The 27445-nt window shown below is 35.3% G+C and overlaps 1 protein-coding gene across 3 annotated transcripts in view; it reads left to right on the forward strand.

The window, feature by feature from the left end:
• The window catches only part of Tenm1 (teneurin transmembrane protein 1), a 572293-nt gene that overhangs the window by 315901 nt on the left and 228947 nt on the right, over positions 1-27445 (forward strand). For all 3 annotated transcript variants that reach the window (XM_038316304.1, XM_038316305.1, XM_038316306.1), the window contains exons 9-11: positions 1142-1243; positions 2738-2932; positions 6249-6449. In XM_038316304.1, the coding sequence (XP_038172232.1) occupies positions 1142-1243; positions 2738-2932; positions 6249-6449 (498 nt within the window). The remainder of the gene's footprint in view (positions 1-1141; positions 1244-2737; positions 2933-6248; positions 6450-27445) is intronic.

The raw sequence follows: 27445 nt of genomic DNA on the forward strand, positions 1-27445 counted from the left end.
GGTTTCTTAAATTAAAAAGAGAAAAGTCAGTGAAATGATTTTAATAGGTAAGAATTTAAAAGAGAGAAAGAAGGAAGGAAGGAGATAAAGAGAAGATGGGAAGACTCTGAGGTAAATATTGTTAATTATGGAATTTTTTGTATTTTTATTATTTAAAGTAATTTTTAGCTTTAAATATATTTTGATTATATTCTTTCCTTCTCCTAAGTTCTTCCATATCTTTACCTCCTCCATTCCTACACAATGTCAATTTATTTCTCAAATAGCTAAAAACCAAATATAACAAGCACACACATACCACACCAACAAGCTGACACATTGAAAACATGATCTTTTATAGACCTGCGAGTTAATCATTGTTAAACTCAAACATAATTGCAAACTACAAAAATTAAAGTTATCTTCAAAGACTGACATTTGTAAAGCAGTATTTTTCAGAAAAGTTATATAAATTTATTTTCTATACAACTTTATGGGTACCTTCAAAGCCCTTTCAATCCCCCTGAAAACTGTTTTGTAAAGATGAAATGAAAAAATTAGTGGCAGGGAACTGATAACATTTACAGTTAAGAAGATATTTCTCAACAAAATACTTAGGTTCAAATGCTTTTAGTAGTGGTAAATTTAATATGAACACTTACTTTAAAAGCATGCCATTGTCACTTATTAATGAAAATGGACTACTGATTATCATATTTAACCTGTCAAGATACTATATTAAATAGTCCACTTTGCCATAGAAGAAACTTTATTTGCTACAACATAAGTATGAAAAATACAGTAGTCTTTGTCTTATGAGTTACATTCTTAAAGTATGATTTGCTTTTGAGAAATGTTATAATTCTCATACCTTTTAAACTTTATCATAAATGCCTCTTAAGAATACAATTTATGTAGACCCTTTATGCACTTTAGAGATGAGATAGCTTTTGTTCTTCTCTTAAAAAGTCAGTTCACCAAATTGAGAACCATGTTTAACAATCTACTGCATATGACATCATGCAAAAGTCTTTATCCCTAATTTTGAGCAATAAGTCCATTTCAGACAGCAGAGGACAAGATTATTATAGACAAAGAATTCCTGAAACCCTTAAAACATTCGATCTCTATGGGTTCATTTCTCTCCTTTTTATATTAATAGAAATAATGGATGACTGTTCAACCAACTGCAATGGAAATGGAGAGTGTATCTCTGGACATTGTCATTGTTTCCCAGGATTTCTTGGACCTGACTGTGCTAGAGGTAATGTTGTACTGTGATTCTGATTGTTTTAGAGCAGGGGTTCTCAACCTCCCTAACGCTGCAACCTTTTGACACACTACTTCATATTGTGTGCTACATTCTAACTGTAATTTTGCTACTGTTATGAATTGCAATTTAAATATTTGATATGTGACCCCCATGGGGTCATGCCCCACAGGTTAGAAAACCCTGTTTTAGAGACCCATTATTGAAGAACTCATAGTGGTTCTAGTAACAATGGTCATAGCAGCAAAAGCACTGACAGTGCTCTCCAACAATATCACCAAAATCTGAGCACTTAGTATGCCAGCTGCATTCTAAACACTTCTCATTGCCTCTTTTAATTCCTCTTTCCTACAATAGTACTATGAAGTAGGTCTGCTATTAGCCCTATTTTATGAGCAAAGAAAGAACCTCAGAAGGAATAGTTAAGGAAGTAGGTAAGATTAAGTACCAGCTGAGATTTGAACCTAGATAATCTGAGCCAACTACGGTGTACTGCTTATATTTCTTTTATAAAGCAATTCATAAGTCTGAGTTTAAAAGGGAAAATTAGTATTTGAAAATACCATCATAACTGATGTAGTGATGAATCACTAAATGGAAATGTAGTTTATAAAGAAAGAAATGAAAATTCAAAAGTTAAACTTAGCAAACTTTATTGTTTCATGTGCTTGCACATAGTTTAATTAATTCTTGAAAAGCTTTAGATAAATTGGACCATGCATTGCTCTAGAATTGAAGTTATCATTTTGCACACACTTCCTTTTCATTTTCAGTGTAGTCTTAAAGTTTCTGGTCTGCTTGGTTAATCTCGGGTTTCTTCGGAGGAAAAAAATCCTCTGTTCATTTAGATTAAATTCCATTCAATAGAGAATTCTAAAGCAGTTGCTAAGTTCTCTGCACTATAACAGATCTTGTGAAATGGAGGAGAAGGGTTTTGTATTTTAAAAGACATATAAAAAAAAAAACAGAAGATGTGGGCACTGCCCTCAAAACCTCAAGGATTTAAAATGAACACACACAGGGCCACAACAGAATAGGTGTTGTAGTGAAGTCTGTTGAAGGTGTTCTCTATGTATCTATTTGTACAGCCTTTACAAGACCTTTTTATGTGAATAGCATCCTATTTATTAGATTTTAATGCACACTTTGCTTTCAAAAAACAGTATATATGTATTTCAGGAAATAAAAACCATCTAAGGGAGAAAACCCTTAGTTTAAAATAGTAGGAGTGATAATAGTTTGAAGTTGTGATAAGATCAAAAGCAAGTATTTTTCCTCCACTTTGGAAATCTTCATAATTTGTCTTTACCCCACTTCAATAGGAGGAGAATTCTGCTTGTAATCATGATCACAAGCCTATTTAATAAAGAGTAAGACAAAAAATATTACTTTTGCCAGAAATAATATACTAGAGCCAGAATAGAATTATGTTTGTGAGATTTTTGGAAGGATTATAACAACATCACAAGTTTATCTGCCAACCTTTAGATTCGTGCCCAGTGCTGTGTGGAGGAAATGGAGAATATGAGAAAGGCCACTGCGTCTGCAGGAATGGCTGGAAAGGACCTGAGTGTGATGTTCCAGAAGAACAATGCATCGACCCAACGTGCTTTGGCCATGGCACCTGCATCATGGGAGTCTGCATCTGTGTTCCCGGATACAAAGGAGAAATATGTGAGGAAGGTCAGAGCCCCATTTCAATATATTGCTTCAGGCTCTTCTCTCGCTGGATTGTCTGCAGTGTCATTCTGTAATACTAGGAGAGAGGCTAGCACTCTTTGCAAACAGTAGATGTTCGACGTGCCCTTGGAGCACACAGCAAAGGTTTGAGGTCAGGGAAGCTAAAGTCTCTTCTGGAAGCCTCACGGAATACATGTGACTGTTTCTATGACACCTGCAAAGTGGTAATGCAAAAGTGACATCTTTTCTCCTAATTTCTAATACTGTTTTCTAACGTGAGAATTTCAATATTGATTATTTTAGGTGCTAATTCATATGTTTTCACTATTATAGAGTGCATTATGCTGCATAATGAAGCATCGCATTTCAAGAATGACATAAAAATAACAATGTAAACACATTTGGAGCCGTCTTTCAGTCTTGCAAATGTTTTATTTGGACGTGATTTGTAATTATCATGATTATTTATCTATTCTTACATGCCTCATGCTGAAACTTGACCTCAATGCCTAAACCATCAGGCTTACCACTAATGAGTTCAAAGCAGAGTCTTTGTATTAAATTCACCCCAAAGGAGTCTTTAGAAAAAAATATTTTGAGATGGCTATAGTTTTATCACTTAAACAGACATATTGGAAAATAAGTTTACTAGTAATCAGACCATTTTCATGCCACATTTTTCAAATAAGGCTGATTTCAGAAATAATATTAAACCATTACCATGGGAGATGGTCTCATCACAACTGTTATTCAGGAAAGGGGCTGCTGAAAATGCACTGTAATTGCTTTTTAAAGATCGCTCATTACGACTATTACACAGCATTCTAAAGGGTTTAATCTCATTCTACTCCAGGAACAAGCAAGACTTTAGCTTTCCACCACCCATCAGTGGCAGTAGTATAGGGGTGTAAAGACTTTGTTCTGGTGAATTCCTTTGGGCCTGTACAAGGCACTGGACCTCCTAAGACATCTTAAAAATACATTTTTATGATAATCAAGCTATCACTATATGTAAGTATAAAGTCAGATGCTGTATAGAATCAGATAAGGTTAACAGTGAGTGATATCTAACACATCTATAATTTGACATGAAAATCATGTAACCCAATTCATTAGACTCTTCTGATTTGAATTTCATACGGAGCTGAAAAGGAGTTTAGCTTAAATTAGCCTTTTACTTGGTCTCTAGGAAAATATGTGGAACAGCTAAAATAATATGGAAGAATGCTTATCATATTTAATGGCATAAGCTTCGCAAATACAGTAGGAAAATTTCAACTCTTAGATTACATATGAAGAATCTATAAGCTGAATCGGGCTATGGATAGATTTTGTTTACATAGTATGGTCATTGTTTCTATTGACTGATTGAGTTGCTAACTTTTCAAAATAGAGAAGGGTCACACTGAAGATCCCCATTTCTAGCTTCTCTTGAATACTAGAGCATCTGGAGACTAGGCCCACAATATCTGGAGCTAAGTAACAGCAGTTCCTTTTAAAGAGAATACATAGTTTCACAGTTTGCTTCCAATCAGCAACGTACTTACAAACACCTCATTTCCTCTACCCTTGCCATCTCTAGGCCTATGGTTTCATTCCTCTGATTTAAGTATGACTTTCATGATGTAAACATCTTTAGAACAAGAATTTCTAGTCATGAAGAAAGAAAGTGATAGCAATTAACCATGAAAGTGAGCTTTATTAGGAGAAAAATCCTCCCTGGAAACCATGTGGAGCTGTGATTGGGCATTTTGGTGGGAAAGGGCATTTTGAGAAACTTAAGAGGGATAGCTTGACATGAAAGAGTAAGAAACACAGCTATTATGTACACCACTGTGGTGGGGACCTACAAACAGAGATTGTCTTCAGAGGAATCCTCTGGAAAAAAATCTGAATTTTACAGCTTTCCAGAGTTTACAACACAAAATTTAACTGAGCCTAGCCTGTGTGACAAAAAACATGGAGAAAGCAGGTACAGGCTAGGTAGGACTATAAACTATTATTGCAATGACAAGGGGGAGGAGCTGGGCTTGTTTCTTCCCTTACCTTGGTCAAGGTCTGCAAGTTCTAACTTTCTGTTGCAAAGGATGTGGCCAGATTTCTGGAAGAGGAAGGCACATTAACAAACATGAATTGAATGTAGCAAATCTCTTTTAAAAGTCAGAATAAATTAATGGCGTTTTGTTTATTATTTATTATTCTTGTATTTTGCCATAACCAAATAGTCTTCTAAAATAACCAAATAGTCCTTCTACAAGTAGTCTATACCTTAGACTTTACCTCTTATGCCAAATCATGAAACAAATTAGATATACATTTAGATATTTTATTTGGTGATTAGCTCAATTATTAGAAGATTGTTTTAATGACCTTCAGATCATGGGGGTAATTATGATAGCAATAACAATTATAACAGTCCTGATGGTAGACCTTTTGTGGTAACAATTTACACCCAAAGAGTAAGTAAGATTTGCAAATTAATGGAGGTTGTATCAATGTATCCCCACTGCTGCAAAAACATTTCAAAACATAATTATCACTAGGACAAATTATTATAGCATTATTTATATAGAAAGAGAAACAATGTAGAATTCAACCTTCCCATACAACATAGAATAGTCAGGGGAAAGCACAAGACAACTTTCTACATGGCAAACATTTCTAGACTCACTGAATCAAAGACAAATAAAATTACATTTTTCTAAGGTGATGTCACAGTGCCTGATAGAAGGAGGCATAAGGAAACAAATTTTTTAAATTCAATTAAAAATGCTGTATTTTTAGTTCTTCTGAAGAATCAATGTGAGGTTGCAATAAGTTTACATTAAATTTTATTATTTCATATAACAGCAGTCATTTCATCAAATGGCTTATCATCCAAATTAAAAACTATATAAATACTCCTAGCCACATTAAGTACAACTTTGATTCTAATTTGAGAAAGGATAAAGAATGGTTTATCAAAACATTCTCAGGCATTTTTAAAAAGCTGAGAAATTCCTACTGAGAGTCCATACAGGTCCACCCACTTATTTGTGTGGGGGTATCACATACTGTTCAGAATTGCATGAAGCATATGTGTGATTTTCTTCTTCCAAATTTAGGTTGCAACCTTTATCATACCCTACCATATTTTTAAGTGTTAATAATCTTCTGTTTTAAACACAATGTTTGCATGAGTCACTTTATTGCCTAATTAAGGCAACATTAGTGATCCAATACTAGGAAATCAATATATCTCCATTCCATTATCCAGCACCTGTTCTCTATCAGCCTCCCCTCTCACCCCCACCTTTTTTGTTTTGTTTCTGGTATTCAGAGGACTGCTTAGACCCAATGTGCTCCAGTCATGGCATCTGTGTTAAAGGAGAATGTCACTGTTCTACCGGCTGGGGAGGAGTCAACTGTGAAACTCCACTTCCTATCTGCCAGGAGCAGTGCTCAGGACATGGAACTTTTCTTCTGGACACTGGAGTTTGCAGCTGTGATCCCAAGTGGACAGGATCTGACTGTTCTACAGGTACATTGGGTTTATCTCTCTCTCTCATCTATTCTCAAGGTCTAACTGATCATTTTTTAAGGCACCTCATTTCAAGATCTGGAGTGTATGACTTCAATAGTCACAGTAGGTTTCCAGGTATTTGCTATTCAGTATTTTACTATCATTTATTTCCACTGCTTCAACAGTATAATTCGCTGTGATAGGTACTTATGATGTATCCTTTGTTCTCTTTGTGTGTTCTACTGTAGTTTTTCAATAGTTTTCAAATTTCATATAAATTATTCTCTTAGATTCTTTTGAATATCTAGCTCCACAAACTCAGCATTTCTACTAAGAAACTCATCGCATAAAAGCATAACAAAACTACTCTATCCTATTTCATGTATGACCATATTATTTCTACAACATTGTTTCTTTTCCCTGTTCCTTATCAAACCATCTTTCATAGTTTTCTCGTCTATAGATAAACTCCTTATCAAAGGATTACCACAAACTATTAAAGCTGCCCGCCAACTACTTCTGCTTAATGAGTCAGTCTTTCCCTCTGCTTGTACAATCTGTAGGATTTACTTATTCTAAGTGCATTGAATGCCCGTACTTTTCCATGTCTTTTTTTATGTTCATCATAAAATGTTATTAACTTTCAATCTAGAAAAATCCAACCTACCCACCAAAACCAAATACAACTTTATTCATTGTGTTAAAACCTTTTTTGACTAGATCACTATGAATCCTGTGAAATCTATAACATATGCATTGCTAGTGAGCATAGAAACCCTTGTGATTTAGGCATTTGGACACATGGCTGGTGTTTTTCTTCTCAACTATAAGCATTGAAAAAAAATTAGTCATTCTTTATAATTTCTGTCTTCAGATAAGAGTCTTATTAAATGAATAAGCTAATCAATGACAGCTCTTGGAAAGCTTCTGCCTATGAATTGTGTGGAGGATGTAAAATGGCATATGGTGAGTGGAAAATTTCAGTGCACCGTGGTATTTTGCTACCAGTGAGTTAGCATATGAACTAAAGTCTGTGATTATACACTAAGGAAACATGAGGATTCCTCTGTTAAGATAAATAATTCTAACATAACTTTTAACCACAATTATAGCCACATTTCACTGAAATTTTATTTTCTCACATTGAAATAATACGGAAAATAGAAGTAAATTTTAAAGTGTTCGAAAATAAGAGCCCAATATGGTGATGTATGCCTGAAACACCAGCTCTTGGAAGACTGAGAAAGGTGGGTCCTAATTACAAGACAAGCATGGGCTTAGCAACTTTTAGGCTAGTCTGGCTATAAAGTGTCTCAAAGAAGCAGGGGGAAATATTAAAATGATATTTAACTGTCACTAAGTGCAGTTCTTAAAATTTATTCATTTATGGATTACAAAATGCACATTAACATCTATGTGCTGGACATTATTGTTGGAGTCAGTGGTATCGAGTGTAGAAGGAACAGCAGGCTGCTTCCCAATACCCGGCTAGCTTTACACCAGAAATAATTACATGGAAACTGTATTCATTTAATCACTGCTTGGCCCATTAGTTTCAGCCTCTTATTGGCTAATTCTCACATCTTGCTTTAACCCATATTTAGTAATCTGTGTAGCACCACGAGGTGGTGGCTTACCAGGAAGGATCTTAACCTGAGTACGTCTCAGAGAGGAAGGGCATGGCAACTGCTTCACTGCCTTTTTCCTCCCAGCATTCTCCTCTGTCTTCCCTGCCTACCTATGTTCTGACCTATCAGGCCAAGCAGTTTTCTTTATTAATTAACCAATGAAAGAAACACATTGACAGATAACCCTCCTCCATCAATCGAGGTGTCCAAAATGAATGTCATCTTTGCAGAAAAGGATATCATTATAGTTTAGTAGGAAAGAAACATTTACAACATTAGAAAAGAATGACAGAATCAAAGTGACTAGACTTATGGAGATGTATCATAATAATAAAGCATGATTATTAACTTATTTTCAACATATAACTGAACACCTTTCATAATTCCAAATGCCAGATGTAATATTATGAACTGCTGCTCCAATTTTAATGTAATATAATGCTAATATTCTTATTGTAGGAAACACATAATGATTTGTATTGTCTCTATCCTAAGTGTTGCACATATTTCAATTCAATTCATGGTAAGTACAATCATTGTGTCTACTTTAAAGCTGAAGAAACTGAGGCACAGATTTAGGCTCTAGCTTACCCAAATCACCAATATCACACATGTTGAGCTAGAGGTTTGACCTTGAACAGTCCATGCACCTAATCACAACCATCTAACAGTCCATTACCTGCTTTATCATACACAAAAAGTGTTACTACTAGACCATGTCCTGGGCCATGCAGCACAGAGTAGGAATCATAAGCATGTTATTTCCCTAAAATGAGGGACAGCATTAAAAAAGCCTCATACTTGAATTTATCCTGGAAAGATGGTGAATGTTTATTGAGTGCACAAGGAAAAGCCAGGCTTTAAAGGGGGAAGATATGAATCTAAACGACACACCTGGTGGACATTTGGTTAGTTACAGTCCAGGAATGCTAAAGGAGATAAAACTGTCACCAATGAGAAGAGCACTGAGCCAGAACATAAAGAATTTTATTTACACAGCATGCTCAGGAATTTTCATTTCCTCATGATCCAATAGGAGTGCACCGAGTGGTTGGAAAGAAACTGCAAGGTGTGTTTAAATGTTACCGCTCTGACAAACACTGAGAGGACAAATTCAAGAAGGGAAGCAAGTCACAGTTGAATATGGTGACTGAGAGAAATGGAAGCCTGGTTTAACCTGTTCAGGTTATAAGAGGAAGAAGTATTACCGACTGATGGGGGAAAAGCAAACAGGTAGAAATTCAAGTTTCATATATAGGCACCAGATATAGTGATTGATTGTGAGTGTGTGGTGGAGATGTTTGTGTTATATGTAGATAGACATTACAAGCAAGGGGTTGAGATTCAAGGGTAGAAATATCAAAGAATCCTTTCTGCTATACAGCCCTATCAACATTCAACATGGATGGGGGAAGGTCCATGTGTTTTGGGGAGTGTAATTTTCTTCAGTGGTATAACCACTGATAAGATGTTCTTGTTCCAATAAATAATTCTACAAGCCACACCTAGGCAAAAAATTCTAATTAAACCCAGGGGGCTGCATACCAAAAGAATTTATGAAAGTAGGACTTAAATTTGTTGGCAAAAGGGCTTCCAGCAGGACAAAAACTGATGAGAAAGGGGACTACATAGTAAAAATCACTAAATTTTTATATATAAATATACAAAATTGTCAAAAAATTAAAAATATAAATACATATTAAACTGTAGGCAAATGCTCTGTGCATAATTCAGCAGACCAAAAGAGTGCATATGATTGTCTAGGAAGAATATAGAAAATGGTGACCAAGTCAGAACTCCACAGAATATCAATGCTTTACCATTTATAGGATCAATGCTTTTCTTCTAGAATTGGAGACGTGGCTCTGGGCTCAATACCCAGAAGTGCAAATAAATCAAGAAGAAATAAGAAAAAGTATTTGTTTGTTTATATAGAACTAGTTAACATGAATTGAGTATAAAGAATTATTCTGTATCAAATATTTGTTCCCTTGGACCTCATATATTCTACTCATGTTCTTCATGATTCCTCACAATTAGATAAACTTCCTCCTAATATACCACTAATATCAGTGCCAGGAATTAAAATGTTTCTACTTTAAAGGGATCAATATCAAATTCAATATACAGTCTCTCCTTCTGGTCTTACCTGCTGTATTAGTTACTTTTTGTTGCTGTGATGAAACACTATAACCAAAGACAATTTAAGAAAAAGACAATTTATTTGGGCTTATGGTTCCATAGGGATACGATTCTGGCAAGAGATCAGATCCCCACAACAAGTTGTAGGCATAGCATCAGGAGCACCAAGCTGAAAGCTCACATCTTCAGTCACAGGCAAACAACAAAAAGTGCAAACAGGAAGTAGGTGAGTTTTTTTCTCTTAAACTCTGTTTCCAGTGACATACTTCCTCCAGCCAGACTATACTCCAAAATTTTCCCATACAGCCATCAGTTGTGAACCAGAGAGTGTTCAAATGCTCAAGACTGGGGGGGCACATCGGTTATCCAAACTGCCTTGCCTGCCTTCCCTAAAATGCAATGCCATGTTCCAGTCCTACAGGCAAAGAAGGAAATTACATGAGAGAAAGGCATATGACAAAGGGGACTTAAGGAAAGAAAGAAATACTTTGGCTTACATCTTGAGGTTGCAATCCATCATGGCAGAGAAGACTTGGCGGCAGCAATATGAGATGGGTCAGCAGTCAGGAGTGGTTTAGACTATGATTTTAAGGTGTGTGACTTTTTATGCTGCATTTGTTAAACTCTGTAAAGCTTTGCTTCTTTGCCTGTCTAAAACACCTCATGATTCTAATAAAGAGCTGTATGGCCAAGAAAAAAGAACAAGAAGAGGAGGACATCAGGGCCAGCCACACAGCCAGCCAGCCATGGAGTAAGAGTGAAAATAAGATATACAGAAGAAAAGAAAAAAATCCCAGAGGCAAAAGGTAGTCTGGATTATTTAAATTTAAGAAATGCTGGCAAGCAATAATCTAAGCTTAGGCCGGGCAGTCATAGCTAAGAATAAACCTCCATGTGTGATTTATTTGGGATCTGGGTGGTGAGCCCCTCAAAAAGCCAAAAGAGTAAAACATCAACTCACAGGAGAGAGTAGAATGCTGAAATTCAATTCACCTTCTTTTTCTTTAGTCTAGGACTCCAAACAGTAATAACATGGTGCCACCCTCACTTTCAGGGTCACTCAGTCTTCCCTGTTCAGATCAACCTTTCTAGAAACACCATCATAGACATGCCCAAAGTATGTTTCCATCTAAATGCAGTCAAGTTGATGATGAAGATTAACCTGCACAAGGTGTTCAAGGAGGGTACTGTCATGACCACATCTGCATTTGAAGGAATATGATTATATGAAAAAGGAAGAACATAGGTGATATGGGTTGTGAAACAGGACTTGGTAACCATAATGTGTTAACCCACACTATAACTCCCAGAGAAAAAAAGATGATTGGCATTAAACCAAGAGCACCCTGGACTATTTAGAGAATTCAAAACCAGCTAGGATTGCAGTGTGAGACTCTGTCTCAAAAATAATAGAACTTGAAAACTATATGATTATAACTGGAGACTGGTGTTTTACTAATTATGATTTGCACATTATTAACATATTACATAAATGGTAGCACCACTAAGTGAGGTAAGTTTTCACCTACTAAAGAATTTTTATTAATGCTGTGCTATTTGCTATGGTCTGGGGATATGCCAACAACTGAATAAAGATTCCCGTACTACAGTCTGGAATGGCAAGACAGATGATAAACAGTGAACAAGAAAGATATGGAAATGTTTTCATCATGAGGAAACTGATCACCAGAAACAATAAATAACTGCCCCAAGGTCGTAGTTTCAAACCTATAAGTAGAAACCAGAGCTACTAATATCATGCTTCATACGTTTTTTTTTTTTTTATTTTCAGCCTCATACCACCATATCTACCCAAATAAGACAGCAGTTAGGCAAAGCGACAGAGCTCGAGTGAGTAAGTCAGCTTACTGAAAAGCAGAAGAGCATTAAACGCCAAGTGTGTGAGTGGAATATTTTTGTTCAGAAAACCTGAACCAATGTCACATTCATTCAGTTCAGACCCAATAACCAAACCTCACTAGAAGCATCTTGCACTCACACAAACACAAGGGTGGATAGATATGATCTTAAATTCAATAGCCTCTCAGGCAAAAGGCTGCCTAATAAAACTTCCAAATTGAAAAATAGAGAAAGAAAATGTTTTCCAAATATCTAGTGTCATGGTAGGAATAGTCCTCTGTGATTTTGGAGCTCTATAAAGGTTGTTCCCAAAGAGCAAATTTAGCCATGGAGATGATCTCACTGTGCAGACTTTTAATTGAGTGTTCTCAGTACAGGAAGCAATTTAGCATCTGAATCTGATAATGGATCGTGTCATTTCAAAGGTGGATATGCTCTTTGCCATTGATCATCTTTCTTCTCCAAGTACACAAAGCTGCTTAGCTGTTAGCATGTTAACTATGCTGCTTTGATGTCAAGGGGACTGTAGCAAATCATCTGCTGATCATTTTTAGTCTATTTTTCTACGTACAGTATTGTTTGCTGCCTTAAATTGATACTTGACATGGACTTTTTTAGCTTGATAGTCTCATGACACTTCACAAAAGGTTAACTCATTAGTCTTTAAAATACCTCCAGAGGAATATAATAGAAGCTTGTTATATCGTGGGTTAGATTTGGATATACCACAGGTCAAATTGTGCTCTCTTAAAACATAACTCTTTGCTGTAAAATCTCAGTAATACATTTAGCCTGTTGTAAGGGTATTGGCCCTGGCCTCTGAGATCAGCATTGTAAAATGCATCTACGATATTTCTTTGGTAAAATCTGACTTCTGGACACAGTCTCTTAGGGGAGCATAAAAGTAGGATGTAGAGTTCTGTATCTTTTTTTATTAATGAAATTGATCTGAGCCACTCTATCTTTACTCACAAATAATAGATAACACATTTTATGGAAGTAAGCCTTTATATGAAGAGGGCCGCTCTTACCCTTGCTTTGCTACAATCACCCTTCTTGTAATAGGTATGTCATATAAGTAGATTAATTATCTAGAAATATACAGAGTAATAACAATTAAGGTATCTCTGAACATATTATTTTTTATAAAAATTGCAGTATTATCATCATGTGTCTCATCCAAAAAGGGTGTTAGATCCTAAAGATATCAGATGACTTTGTTAAGGAGATAAATGTTTTAAAACTATCCTTTGACATGTGTCCCTCTTTCCATTAGAGAGATGGCAGTGTTGATGTAGTTGTGGATGTAGGTGTCTGTGTATATGAATATATTCACAGCATGGTGACTTTGAGTAATACACTTAATTTACTTGTGTCTCAATTGCCTCATGTGTGAAATGGTAGATTAGCCAAAAGGCCCTTGAGGGTTTTTTTAATACTGAAATCTATGATTCTTGATCCTGACTATTAGACTATTGACATCAATTATAAATCGTTTATGGATATAGTCCATTAACTCTCTTAACTCTCATAACATTGGTGGTGAGACTATATTAAGTGAAAATAGTTCAGAGTAAAAGAACAGTCTCATACTCTGACATAGAGAAGATGCTTTTAAACATTTACATCTGTACAAAACAATGCACACTCACAGAAATGTGTATATATTTACATACATTTATATTCTCTTCATTATAGCAATGTTTTACTGTGTTTTTAAGTATTCTCTAATGGATAGTTATATGAATCTACTAATAAAACAGATAATTAGCAGAGAAAGTCATAAGGGACTCATATAATAATTGTTGCTAAGGAAACTTTCCTTGATTGTGCAAGCAACATATGCTTCAAAACATTGACAGTTTCTCCTTTTATTGAAAATGCCAATGATGAAAAGATTTTCATCTGACTATCTCCAGGACATACAACACATCACTTCCTGCAATTTACAAGAATTGATTAGACCTTTTAAAGTGAGTCATGCATACACAGAATTTTCCTTCTAATATTATAGCTAAAACAGGGTCATAGATACCCTTTGACAAAGAAGCTTTATTAAAAATGTAATGCACATTCTATGAGGTTGACATATAGCCATTCATCATGCTGCTGAAGAGAAAAATCCATTCACATATAAGCTAACTAGGATATAGTATCTTCAATAAAAAGAAATCAGTAAAGTAAGCAGAAGAGAAACCTAAAATTGCAAATACTTTTCTCTCTGCAGTTCTAGGAAAACTTGATTTCTTAGGAGTGGTGATTAATTTCTTACAAAGTTAAAATGATTGCATTATGAAGGTGTAAGTCACAAAACAATCCCACACCAGTTTGGAATTATGATTAATAAAAAGGTTATTTATTTAAAGGGAAAAACTTAAAGATCACCGTTCTAGACAACAGCCCTTTGCATGACCAGAAAAGGAGTCTAGTATACAGAAGCTGAGCCCGAAGCAAGAGAGCAAGCACATGGCTACCACTGCTTTTTAAAGCAAAAGAGACCATGCCCAAGTGTGCTGGTATCTTAAAGGCTATTGGCTGAAGAAGCAGAAGGAGCTCCCACAGCAGCATTAGTGAGCAGAATCATTAATACATTCCAATTCTACAGACATCTTGACTTTAAAAAAAAAGACATCTTGACGTAGGGCAAAAAGTCACGGAAACATAATGGGGGAAAGGATGGACACGGTGTTTTTAACAGTAAAAGACAAAAAGGCTTCTAATTAATTCATGGCAGCTTATTTAACATGATGCTCAAGGTATAACGCCTATATGGAAATTTATTTTAAATCAGTTTTATTCTCACTGAAAACAACAAACAAACTTGGAGGTGATTCTGATAATATTAATGAGAATTCTTAAAAACCTGTACTTGTGACATTGTAGTATTAACTAAAGTCAGGTCAAAACATTAGCACTAGTTTATTGAAATAAGAGAAGTTAATTGGTGACACTAGAAATGCAAATGTAAAGCATCTTTAAAAGCATCCCAAACCAAATTAAGTGTGTGAAACTGCATGTACAGAAATATCTTTAGGAGGTAGATATGAAATAGGAAAAAAAATCACACTATTATAATGATTTCCTAGCAACACATCCTACTCAGACTCACCCCCAAGCTTTTTTTTTTTGCTCAAGTAAAAATCGAAACTGATCCCAAAAATACTCTCCAATTTTAAATTTTCTAATTTATTCAAAAGATCCAATAAAAGTACCATAATATTGTACATACAAATATATATGTGTGATTTAAAGTACATTAAATATCTGATATTTCAAATCACACTTTTTTATTTTGTTCTGAGACAATGAAAAAGCACACCTGATGCCATCGTTAGCAATGCAAAAATACAGTGAAACTTTGACAATTTGACAAGTCTAAAGTGAGAGGTAAATTTCTAGAGGCCTCTGTAAATCTGAGATAATTCTACTATTTCAGGACATTAACTTGAAATTTTGTTTTTCAACCAAGGGACTCTTTTTTTTTTTTTTTTTTTTTTGGTTTTTCGAGAAGGGACTCTTAAAGCAATTATGAAACTAGGAAATTGAAGTTTTGCATCAGTATGAGAATGCATGCTTATTTGTATGGTTAAAGCATAGTTTAAGAGACTCATTGGGATAGTCTGACAGTTACATCAAAAGCGAGCAAGCAGAATTTGATTTTCACTGCTGGATGCATTCTTCTCATATACTCAATTATTCTCAATTCTGTGTTCATTTGCTATTTTCCGTATGTTTCATTTTATATTTAACTATATGAAATAAAAATAGACCTGAAAAGAGATAAATATAGAGGTGTGTCTCTTCTTTTGTGTAAGATCCTACGAAGTTCATGAGTTCGAGGCCAGCCTGGTCTACAAGAGCTAGTTCCAGGACAGGCTCTAGAAACTACAGGGAAACCCTGTCTCGAAAAACAAAACAAAACAAAACAAAAAGATCCTACGAAGAACGTAGTCACTGCACATTCACCTTCACAGTTCACCCTGTAGTCATAGTAGTCCTCTCAAAGGGGAGATAGAAACACATAGATAGATTTGATGGTTTGATAGTGAAATAGCTAAGATAGACACAAAAAGGTAGGATTCAACTGGGCAAAATCAAAGACAAGGTCATGGAAGTAGACTAGAGCATATTATCCCCATCCTACATATAAAATCAGGTAATTAGAGATGAAACTGTTTATCCCATGAGTCCTAGTTTGCTTTATAATGTTATGATAAACACCATGACCAAAGTAGATAAAAATATATAAATAGATAGATAGATAATAGATGCAATAGATAAAAAATGCTTATGAGTCTCCATCATATTCTACCATGAAGGGAAATCAGGGCAGGTATTCTAGACACGAATCTAGAGACAGGAACTAAAGCAGAGGTCATGCAGGAGTGCTAGCTTGCTTTTATAACCCACTCAGCTTACATTTTTATACAACCAGGACTACATACCCAGTGGTGGCACCATTCACACTTGGCTGGACCCTCTTACGTAAATTGGTAATTAATTATTAGCCTACAAGTCAATTTGATAAAGAAGTTTTCTCAATTGACATTCCCTTTTGTCATATGACTCCAGTTTGAGTCAAGTTGACAAACTAGCCAGTATACTATGTATGCCCACACCATAAGCTAAAATCATTTCTATAATTAAAGTAGCTTACATTTAGAGGGCCATTTTTATTCAATAATATGACCACATTTATGATATTCAAATGAAGATTACAGACTAAACATTGATTATTTCAAATATTTATAGTATGGCTCAAGAGATCTGATTTATGTTCATGTTCCTCTGAGTCACTGGAGAGAGAATGACAAAAGGATTTCATAGTACCTATATATACAAACAAAAGTAGACTTGATAGACTGTATTTATATATTTGTTAAGAGACATTATATACAGGTGATAGATAGGTAAATAGATAGATAGGTAGATAGGTAGGTGGATAGATAGATAGATAGATAGATAGATAGATAGATAGATAGATAGATGATACAATGACAATCTAAGAAAATGAGGGTATCATTTTGAGCAGGTAGGAAGAACATGGGAGGTACTTCAGGGAGGAAACTTGGGGAGCAAGAGTTATAATTCTACTTCAGCTAAAATATATTTTTTAAAATGTGAGAAGTAAAAAAAAAAAAAATGGGACCCGAGAGATTCAAACAGCAACTCTGAGTAGCTGCTTGAGTCTACTGCAAACAACTTCATTTGGCCTTGCTACTAAAACTGGTAACATTTTCTTACTTTTATATAATCCATGAACTATAAGTAAGGAGGAAAATAATTTCTTTTACTATGCTTGCTTCAGAGTGGGTACCAAGAGCAGAATTCATTCCCCAATGTCCTTTAATAACCATCTGTGTGGATTAGTTCTATCATTTTTATTTTGCATATTCATGAATTACTGACCTTTTGACTCTAAAAGTCTAGGTCTTTCATAACACTTTTTCTGGCACTATCTTTTTAACCTTTATTTCCTATTACTTGATATTACTGCCAATTGGAATTTCACATTGATTCTCCTCTGTAGTCCTCATTCTGTTACTTCTTTCCAGTTTTCCATTCCTTTTTCTTATCTATCTGTGTTATTGCATGGATAATTTCTTCATGTTGGTTGTTTAGCTCATTAACTCTCTGTCTGTGGTTACTTTGCTGTTAAACCCTTCAATTGAATTTTCAATTTCTGAGTGCCTTAGTTACTTTTCCACTGCTGTGAAGAGACACCATGACCAAGGTAACTTATAAAAGAAAGCATTTAACTGGAGCACTCAGTTCCAAATGTCCACAAGCATCCTGATTAGACAACCATAAGGAAGAGAGGGCTAACTAAAAATGGCAAGGGATTTTTGAAAACACAAAGACCACCCCCAGTTGACATAACTTCTCCAAAAAAAGCCACACCTAATCCTTTCCAAACAGTTCAACCACTAATAACCTATACAACAGAATCAATATTAGCTACCATGAAATATCCTCAGCCACAGAAATTATTACAAAATTCTTCAATTTGACCTCTGGCAGACTCTTTGCACATGGCAAAAAGCAGCCATTTTAATTGTCAAAATATGACAAGAATAGTTTCTAGTATAGTTTTTAATATTGTTCCCCCATAAAACCTATTGAGCTGCAACTCCACTGTCCACATTGTTCTCATAACTACTGTCTTCCAAGGTCCAATAGCGATAGTCCATTAAGCACTGCTGATGTCATTTAGACATGTTTCTAGTACAAAGTTCCCAGATCTTCCAATATTCTCCCCCCACCAAATTAATGTGGTCAGGCATATCACATCAAAACTACTCCTGGTACTAACTTCTGTCTTAGTTACTTTCCTACGGCTGTAATTAGACATTATAATCAAGAAAACATATAAAAGAAAGTATTTAATTAGAGTTCATAATTTCAAAGACTAGAGTCCAAGACTATCATGTTGGGGAATATGACAGCAGACAGGCAAGATTGCTAATGGAAAGTAGCTAAGATTTTTCATGTTTAGACAACAGATACCTGTCACAGAAATGGCATGGGCTTTTTAAACCTCAAATTCTATCACTAGTGAATCACTTTCTCCAACAAGGTAATACCCCCTAATCCTTCCCAAACAATTCCACCAACTGGAGAGCAAGGATTCAAATATATAAGCCTATGGGGTTTATTCTGATTCAAACCACCATACTGTGATTACTTTTTTATTTTCAATATTTATTCTTGAGAATTTCATACATGCACACAATGAAATATAATCATATCTGTATATACATTTATTTGGGTCCCCACTGCAACCCTTTTCCCTCCCAAATTCTTAAATTTTTTATAATATATCACTAAGTCCAATTAGTGCTACCAATACATGTACAGGTGAGGGGCCATCTGCTACAGCATAACAATTCTACCAAGGCCATGCCTTGAAGAAAGAATGACTCTCCATTCCCCATATATTATCAGCAGACAATTGTTCCTTAGGTGTGGATGGAAACTTACATCTTTCTGCCTCTACTATGATATTATTTGAAACTTGGAGGTAGGAATAACATGTAATATAGATATCTGATTTTGAGCTGAGCAGTCAATAGTCATTTATTCTCAGCTCTTTGACCAATTATGAATAACTTCATTGACTTCTACCCAGTGTAAAAAAGCTTCTTTGACCAGTACTAAAAGCATTACATGTCTAGGGATATAAACATAGATATTTAGAATGCAGTATGGCCACATGCTTATTTTGCAAAATAGCAATACTGTCCTCTACTCTTAAGTAAGACATATACTTCCCCATCCATGGGATGTCAGTCATATTTATAGTATCAGAAATAATTTCCTTTTTGTGAAACAACCATAAAATCAGATCAGAAAGTAGTTGGTTACCCTATAATGGCCATGTCATTACTGCACCAGAGTATAGTCTTATCTGGAGAGTGGTTATTGAAGCAAAAATGTTCCGTGTTGGGAAAGATCATTGATTTCTTTTCTTTCCCACAGCTGTCTAGCACCTTCTGGAACTATGAAACATGCCTAAGGGGGAAATTTCTCAGTCACTTTGAGATTAATTTTTCTATAACCTACAACCAAAGTATGTGGTGTGTTCAGCAATAGGGTAGTCTCTCAAGAGAGAAGAGAGAGATTAGATAAAAAGACATAAATAGGTAGAGATAGTGATAAATATAGATATAATGTTATTGATAAATCTATAGATACATAATATGTATAAATATAAATGATACAGATATAATACAATATTTATATATATATAAAGCATTTTATCCATTCCACATGTTGTTACATAAACTCAGAGTTTAGATAAAAATACAGTTCTTGTCTTAGGTGTCCTTAGAGTTTCTATTGCTTTGGAGAAACACCATGACCATGGCAACTGTTACAAAGGAAAAATATTTAATTGGGGTGGCATACATTTTCAGAGGTTTAGTCAATTATCATCATGGTGTGACAGGGTGGCATACAGGCAGACATGGTGATGGAGAAGTAGCCAAGTTCCCAACATCTTGACGTGTAGGCCACAGGAAGTGAACTGAAACACTAAGTGTTGCTTGAGCATATATGAGACCTCAAAGCCCACCTCCACAGTGACACACTTTATCCAACAAGGGCACATCCACTCCAACAAAGCCAAGTCTCCTATTAGTGTCACTCCCTTTTGGGGATATTTTCTTTCAAACCAACACATTGTTTCTATTGCTGTGACGAGACACCATGGCCATAGCAACTCTTTTTTTTCTCATTTTTTTATTAAAAATTTCCATCTCCTCCCCTCCTCCTCCCCCTTCCCTCCCCTCCCTTCCACCCATACCTCCACTCCGCCCCTCTCCAAGACAAAGAGCTATCAGGGTTCCCATCACTATGTTAAGTCCAAGGTCCTCCCAGCTCCCCCTAAGTCCAGGAAGGTGAGCAACCAAACTGACAAGGCTCACAGTGAGCCCGTCCATGCTGTAGAGTTCATGCTCATCGCCGTTGTCCTTGGTTTCTTAGTCCTCCTCCACCATCAGCCACATTCAGAGAGTCCGGTTTGGTCCCCTGTTCCATCAGTCCCATTCCAACTGGACTTGGTGATCTCCCCTTAGTTCTGTCCCACCGTCTCAATGGGTAAACACACTCCTCACGGTCCTGACTTCCTTGCTCATGATCTCCCTCCTTTTGCTCCTCATCAGGACCTTGGGAGCTCAATCCAGTGCTTCTATGTGGGGCTCTGTCATTTTCTCCATCCAATGCCAGGTGAAGGTTCTATGGTGATATGCAAGATATTCATGAGTGTGGCAATAGGATCTGGACATTTCTGGCACCCTCTCCTCAGATGCCCAAGGAACTAGCTGGGGGCGTCTTCCTGGACACCTGGGAACCCCTCTGGAGTCAAGTCTCTGCCAATCCTAGAATGGCTCCCTTAATTAAGATATATAATTCCTTGTTCCCATATCCATCCTTCCTATATCCTCACCAGCCTATTCCCCCAAGCTCTTCCCATCCTCCACTTCACACTTTTCTCTCCCCATCCCCCCATCCCACCCCACCCCCAAGTTCCCATTTTTTGTCCAGCAATCTTGTCTACTTCCAATATCCAGGAGGATAACTATATGTTTTTCTTTGGATTCACCTTCTTATATATCTTCTCTAGGATTTTTTTTTTTACGAATTATAGGCTCGATGTCCTTTATTTATGGCTAGAAACCAATTATGAGTGAGTACATCCCATGTTCATCTTTTTGGGCCTTGGTTACCTCACTCAGGATGGTGTTTTCTATTTCCATCCATTTGCATGCAAAATTCAAGATGTCATTGTTTTTTACTGCCGAGTAGTACTCTAATATGTATATATTCCACACTTTCTTCATCCATTCTTCCACTCAAGGGCATCTAGGTTGTTTCCAGGTTCTGGTTATTACAAATAATGCTGCTATAAACATAGTTGAACAAATGCTTTTGTAGTATGATTGGGCATCTCTTGGGTAAATTCCCAAGAGTGGGATTGCTGGGTCCTGGGGTAGGTTGATCCCAAATTTCCTGAGAAACCTCCACACTGCATTCCAAAGCGGTTGCACAAGTTTGCATTCCCACCAGCAATGGATGAGTGTACCCCTTACTCCACATCCTCTCCAGTAAAGGCTATCATTGGTGTTTTTGATTTTAGCCAATCTGACAGGTGTAAGATGGTATCTCAATGTTGTTTTGATTTGCATTTCCCTGATTGCTAAGGAGGTTGAGCATGCCCTTAAGTGTCTTTTGGCCATTCAAACTTCTTCTGTTGAGAATTCTCTGTTCAGTTCAGTGCCCCATTTTTTAATTGCACTCTTGTAAAGGAAAAAATTAATTGGGGCTGGCTTACAGTTCAGAAATTTAGCCTATTATATTCATGGTGTGAAGAATGGCAGCATGTAGGCAGACATGGTGCTGCAGAAGGAGATGAGAGTTCTGTATCTTGATCCACAGGCATAGGAACTGCATTGTCCCACTCGACATAGATTGAGCATATATGATACCTCAAAGTCCACCACCACAGTGGCACACTTTCTCCAGCGAGGCCACATCCACTCCATAAAGACAAGACCTCCTAAGAGTGCCATTCCCTATAGACCAAGCATTCAAACACATGAGTCTATGGGAGCTATGACTATTCAAACCACCACAGTCCCCACACTGGATTATTATTGAGCCTTTGGTCAATCAGATTAGCAGATGACCACAAATATCTTAATAGAGCAAGACTTATCAAAAAAAAAAAAAAACTTGGGTATAGTATCACTATGAAACCCAACTGAAAATCTACAAGCTCAATTTTTATACTAAATTCAGAATTTAATTTGCTTTCAGCAATTAGAATTTTTAAACTACACATTTAAAAAAAAGAATTTATAAGCTTCACTTAAATCAAGAAATTATTCTACTAATGTGTAAGTAAACACATTAGAGGCCAACAAACCTTGAAAAGCTCATTCCATGCTAGTAAAATGGTTCTGACAATTTAAAAAGAATTCTCAGAAGTATTGTTCAAAAGATAATTTTGAAACCATGGCAGTGAAAAACAGTGAGGTTAACAGTGATGTCAAGAGTAAGTAGTTTTAACAATCAAAGCAATCCTCCCACACTTCTATGCTAGCTAGGTTCATTCAGTTTTTAACTGAATTCTTCCAGTCATAAATGAAAATTCCAACACTGTAAATGCAATTGCCTATTGACTGTCCTATTTTTATTCTTTTACTATTGTTTAATAAACTTATTGGTATAACTATAGAATAGTATCATAGATGAGATTATAAACATGGCAGGGCAGTGCCTTCTAATTTATAGAAGAGGAAACTGGGTCACCAAAGTGCTGAATGACTGTCATATGGTCATACAACTTACTGAGTGCATAGTTAATATCACAATGTGCTTTGTAATTTTTAATTTAGACATTTTATCCAAAATGTCATTCACAGAACCTTGTTTGAATTCAATAGATAATGCTCTGTTTTCATTGTCAACACTTCCACTGAATCTCTAGAAAGCTAGCAGTGAACACACCTGGAGAAATATCCTCAAAACTTTCTATTTCCTAGCAAACAGTGTTAAGAAAATTGTTGGAGTTTCAGCATTAAAATACTCAAACAGAAATAAAACCAAATCTTGGCACCTTTTTCTCAGCTATTGGGTGACCTTGAAGAAGTTACTTGACTCTCTGAACCTCTTCGGTAGACAATAGACTAATTCCCAGCTTCCAGAGTAGTTGCAAAGGGTTAAATGACATAATATGAGAACATCACCCAGCATAGTGCTTCTCACATAGAAGATGCTAAATTATGATAATAAATGGTTGCTATTATTGTCATTATATTTCAATTCTCATTGTAAAGACACATTTCAGAGCCAAATCTTTTGTAAAAAAGGAGATAAATTAGTGGGTGTCTCAAAGAAATTCATTTTCAGACACTGTAAGACTGAATAAATTTATAGGAATATGAAAATTCTTTCTACTCCAAAGTCATCACCTTTTTTTGTCCCTACTCAAATGGTGCTGTTTCCTATGTTTCTTGAACTCAGCAGATGTTTTATTTGAATAGATGGCTAAAAAGTAGTTGTTTCATCCCTTCATTCTCTTTTTCTGAGCTCTGTTATTCATTATAAAACATCATTCAAGGAAAATTTATATTCTTTGTGTGTTGGCTAAGATTAGAGTTCAGCAACAGGAATTCCTGCACTCAAGGAAAACAGAAAGTGTCTTAGCAAGACAGAATTATGATTTTTCTCTCAGGCTAAAAAATCTAGAGGCAGACAACACCAAGGTTCTTGGGGTTCTGAAAGAAAGCTACTTTCAGCTTACCACTCTTTTAATGAGGACCCTTATACTCAGATTATACAGTGGAAGCCAGTGCTGTAGCTAAAATGCCTAAATTTAAGGTAATATGATAGTGTGCTAGGGGTTCTTTTTAGATCCACTTAACAAGACTTCAATGAAACTACACCTGGAAACAATGACTTATATATCATTGACCAAAAGCAATCATATACACACACTCAGTTGCAAGGAAGAACGAGAAATATAATCTTTATTTAAAGAAACATGGGAACAATTAAATAACAAAACTCTACCCATGCTTTCAAGCTCCCTTAATATGAATGCAAAATGACAATGTGATCAATTATGATTCACCATGTGCTCAATATAAAGAAAGATGACAGAAGTTTGAATTTGTATTGGAGTAGGTTGTATACCTTTACTAAAGACCTTCTTCAAGATCTATGCAATAAAAATAAGTTGGAGTACTTGGGTATTAACTTTAGTATTGGTTGCATTTTGAAATGCTTTGAATATATTGACTTAAATAAAAAATATAATATTAAGAAAATACCTGTATTTTTTTATTTATTAATGTATCTACTGAAAAAATAAACAACATAATCCCCTTTCTTTGAGCTTTGCTATTCAGTATACATTATCATTGAAGGAAATATATATTCTTTTCATGTTAGCTAAGATTAGGCAGTTTATAACCTACTGAATCCATCTAGTGTTTGTGATGGTTCGAGCAAGATGCCCCCCCAATAAGTCTCAAGCCTTTGAATACATCTCCAGTTGGTTGTTGTTAAGGGAGGATTAGGTCTGACTGCTGGAGGAAGTGTGTTACTGGGAGTGAGCGTTGTGGTTTCAAAAGACTTGTGCTATTTAAAGTTATCTCTCTCTGCCTCCTGCTTGTGGTTCAAGATGTAAGCTTTCAGCTATTTCTGACTCTATGCCCTGTCATTATGGATTCTAACCTTTGGGAACCATAAGCGCAATTAAATGCATTCTTTTTTAAGTTGATTTGGTCATACTGTTCTATCATAGTTATAGAAAAATAACTAGCAGTGTTTCTCATATGTGCATGTGTTTAGAGATAACCACTTAGGATTGGCTAATATGTCAGGGAGTTCATCCCTAGAGAAAACTCATTCTCCCACTCTTAGTAGCCATTGATTGTCTCTAACTTCTCACAGGATGTGGGGCCTTGTGAAATTTTGCCATACACTTTGACATGTCAACACAAACCACATTCTAGGAGGAGAGGACTGAGTAAGCATATTCACTTTAATTGCTATCAGTCCATCTATGACCAAGCTTTTCTCTCCCGCTTGAGGCACTTGAGAACACGGTCCTTAAGAATCCATGGCCTGTCAGTACAGTAAATCCTCTAGGTTCACAATGAGCCACATCCCCTTTTGATGTTGATTTAAAAATAAAAGCAAAAAATTCTGGAATAGCTATTACAAACTAAATAGTGAATGCATAGTTCATTTTCAGTTTTTAGAGTTTCTATTTTAAAGATGGTAGTTTAAAAATGTGAAACTAATTTAGTCAATAATCATATACAGCAAATAAAATCTATAATGATTACCCCCAGGTTGGATATAAGCAATTTTCCCAGATTTATCTGTTAGTAAAAGCACATACAGAAATACATCATATATTTGTGTAAGAAGTTTTTCTCTTGAGTTAATAGTTCCTTATTCCTCAAAATTTCTGGTAAAAAGACACAGAAATCACCACAAACTTAGAATTAGGCCCATCAATATGATTAATACAGAAGGGAGCATGGATAAAAGTTTAAAGATGCTTTTAAAAGGACCCTACATCTAAGAAAACTGTATGCCCCTTGACAAGAGATGAAGGAGAGTAGAGGCAAATTATTCCTACATCACTGGGAAACTGAATCGGGATCCAAGGAAAATAGTCCAGTTGTGTAAGTCATAAATTCACAAAGATTCTTCCTTATATCAGCAGTATCTTTACTTATTTTATTCCCAGCTACATGGAAAAAGAAAAGATGCAGAGCTCTCATTTATGGAAAGATAGCTATACTAAAAACAATGTCTTATGATTGCATTACAATGAATCAGAAACTATAGTGCAAATAACTGGGTGTTTATCTGTAGAATTCCAATCTCTGATATTTCAGAAAAAGAAATTTTAGGTGTCAAAAAAACCTTTGCTTACTCTAAGTACTCTAAGAAACCCATTTCGTATATATTCAAGTTAATTAATATTAGTATGGTGCCTGCAAAAGCAGGTAACCTCATGGTTGTAATTGACCCAACCTCGCAAACAAAATCCTCCAGTTTCAAAGTTTGCAGATTTCTAGTTTCTTCATTTAGAACCAGATCATCTGCATTATAATAGGTCTTATTTTTAATTTAATTGATTGTAGTTAATTAGTAAAAGTTTATATAAATTTATATGTATGTTTTATATGATTATATTATAATGTATAATATGATGCTTTGGTATATGCATACATCATGCAATGGCCACATTAAGCTATATGACATACCATTACCTCACACAGAAATAAATTTTTATGGTGAGAAAATTTTAAATCTCTTAGTAATTTTCAATTAATCTTTTTATTGTTAAATATCATTACCATAATATATTAATAGTCCTCTTGAACATATTCATCATATCTTACTCCACTTTAATGATTGCAATGATGATTATAGTGATTATGATAGCAATAGTATTACATTTCTTGAGCTCTTACTATATACAAGCTTTACAAATATTATCCATTTAATCTTTATGACAGGTCAGTATTTCCAATGTACTTTCCATACAGTAGTTTTATTGCAAAATATTATGGAGAAATATAAAATATTCTATATTTCCAATGTACTTTCTATATAGTAGTTTTATTGCAAAATACTATAGAGAAATAGAAAATATTCTATCAGGGAGAAAATAAGAGAAATACTACATGTGTTAGCTTCCATCAAGAAATGCACAAAATGTGTTCCCATATTATATATTTTTAAACAGCCCTGCATAAAGAAATATGTCTATAAGTGTTTCACACAAATCTTTGATTAGGAAACGTAGTTATTGCCTCATATTTCTTCATATCTTGTGGAAGTACTAGTGTTCTAAAAACATATTTTTGGACAAGATGTTTTAAAATGCTACCAGTGGTTTTCAAAAGAGGCAATAAAACCTTAGAGACATTAAGCAGCCTTGAATCACATAACCAGTTAAATGACAAAAGTTTTGAAACTAAAATACAGCTAAATGTAATGCCCAAACACATACCCTTCATTAACTAACTATACAGGGCCAGATATTACTATCATGTATTACTTAACAGTGATAGTTAAAACATTCTATGTATACGATTTCTAATTCTTGAAACCCTGGAGATGTAATTATTCTTATCCCCATTTTGTAAATGAAGAAACTAAGACTCAGATATTCTGACTTCCTGACATCTTAACATATAAGCATACAAAGGACCATCAGCATGGCTGAGAAATTAGTTTTATCTGATTATTTTTAGACAAAAGTCAACACTCTTGAAATTTCAATGTTTATAGCTATAAAAGGTTGTGATTTGCATAAAAACATCTGGTCCATGATATTTACTAAAGAAACAG

Source organism: Arvicola amphibius, chromosome X, assembly GCF_903992535.2.
Source record: "Arvicola amphibius chromosome X, mArvAmp1.2, whole genome shotgun sequence".
Lineage (NCBI taxonomy): Eukaryota > Metazoa > Chordata > Mammalia > Rodentia > Cricetidae > Arvicola > Arvicola amphibius.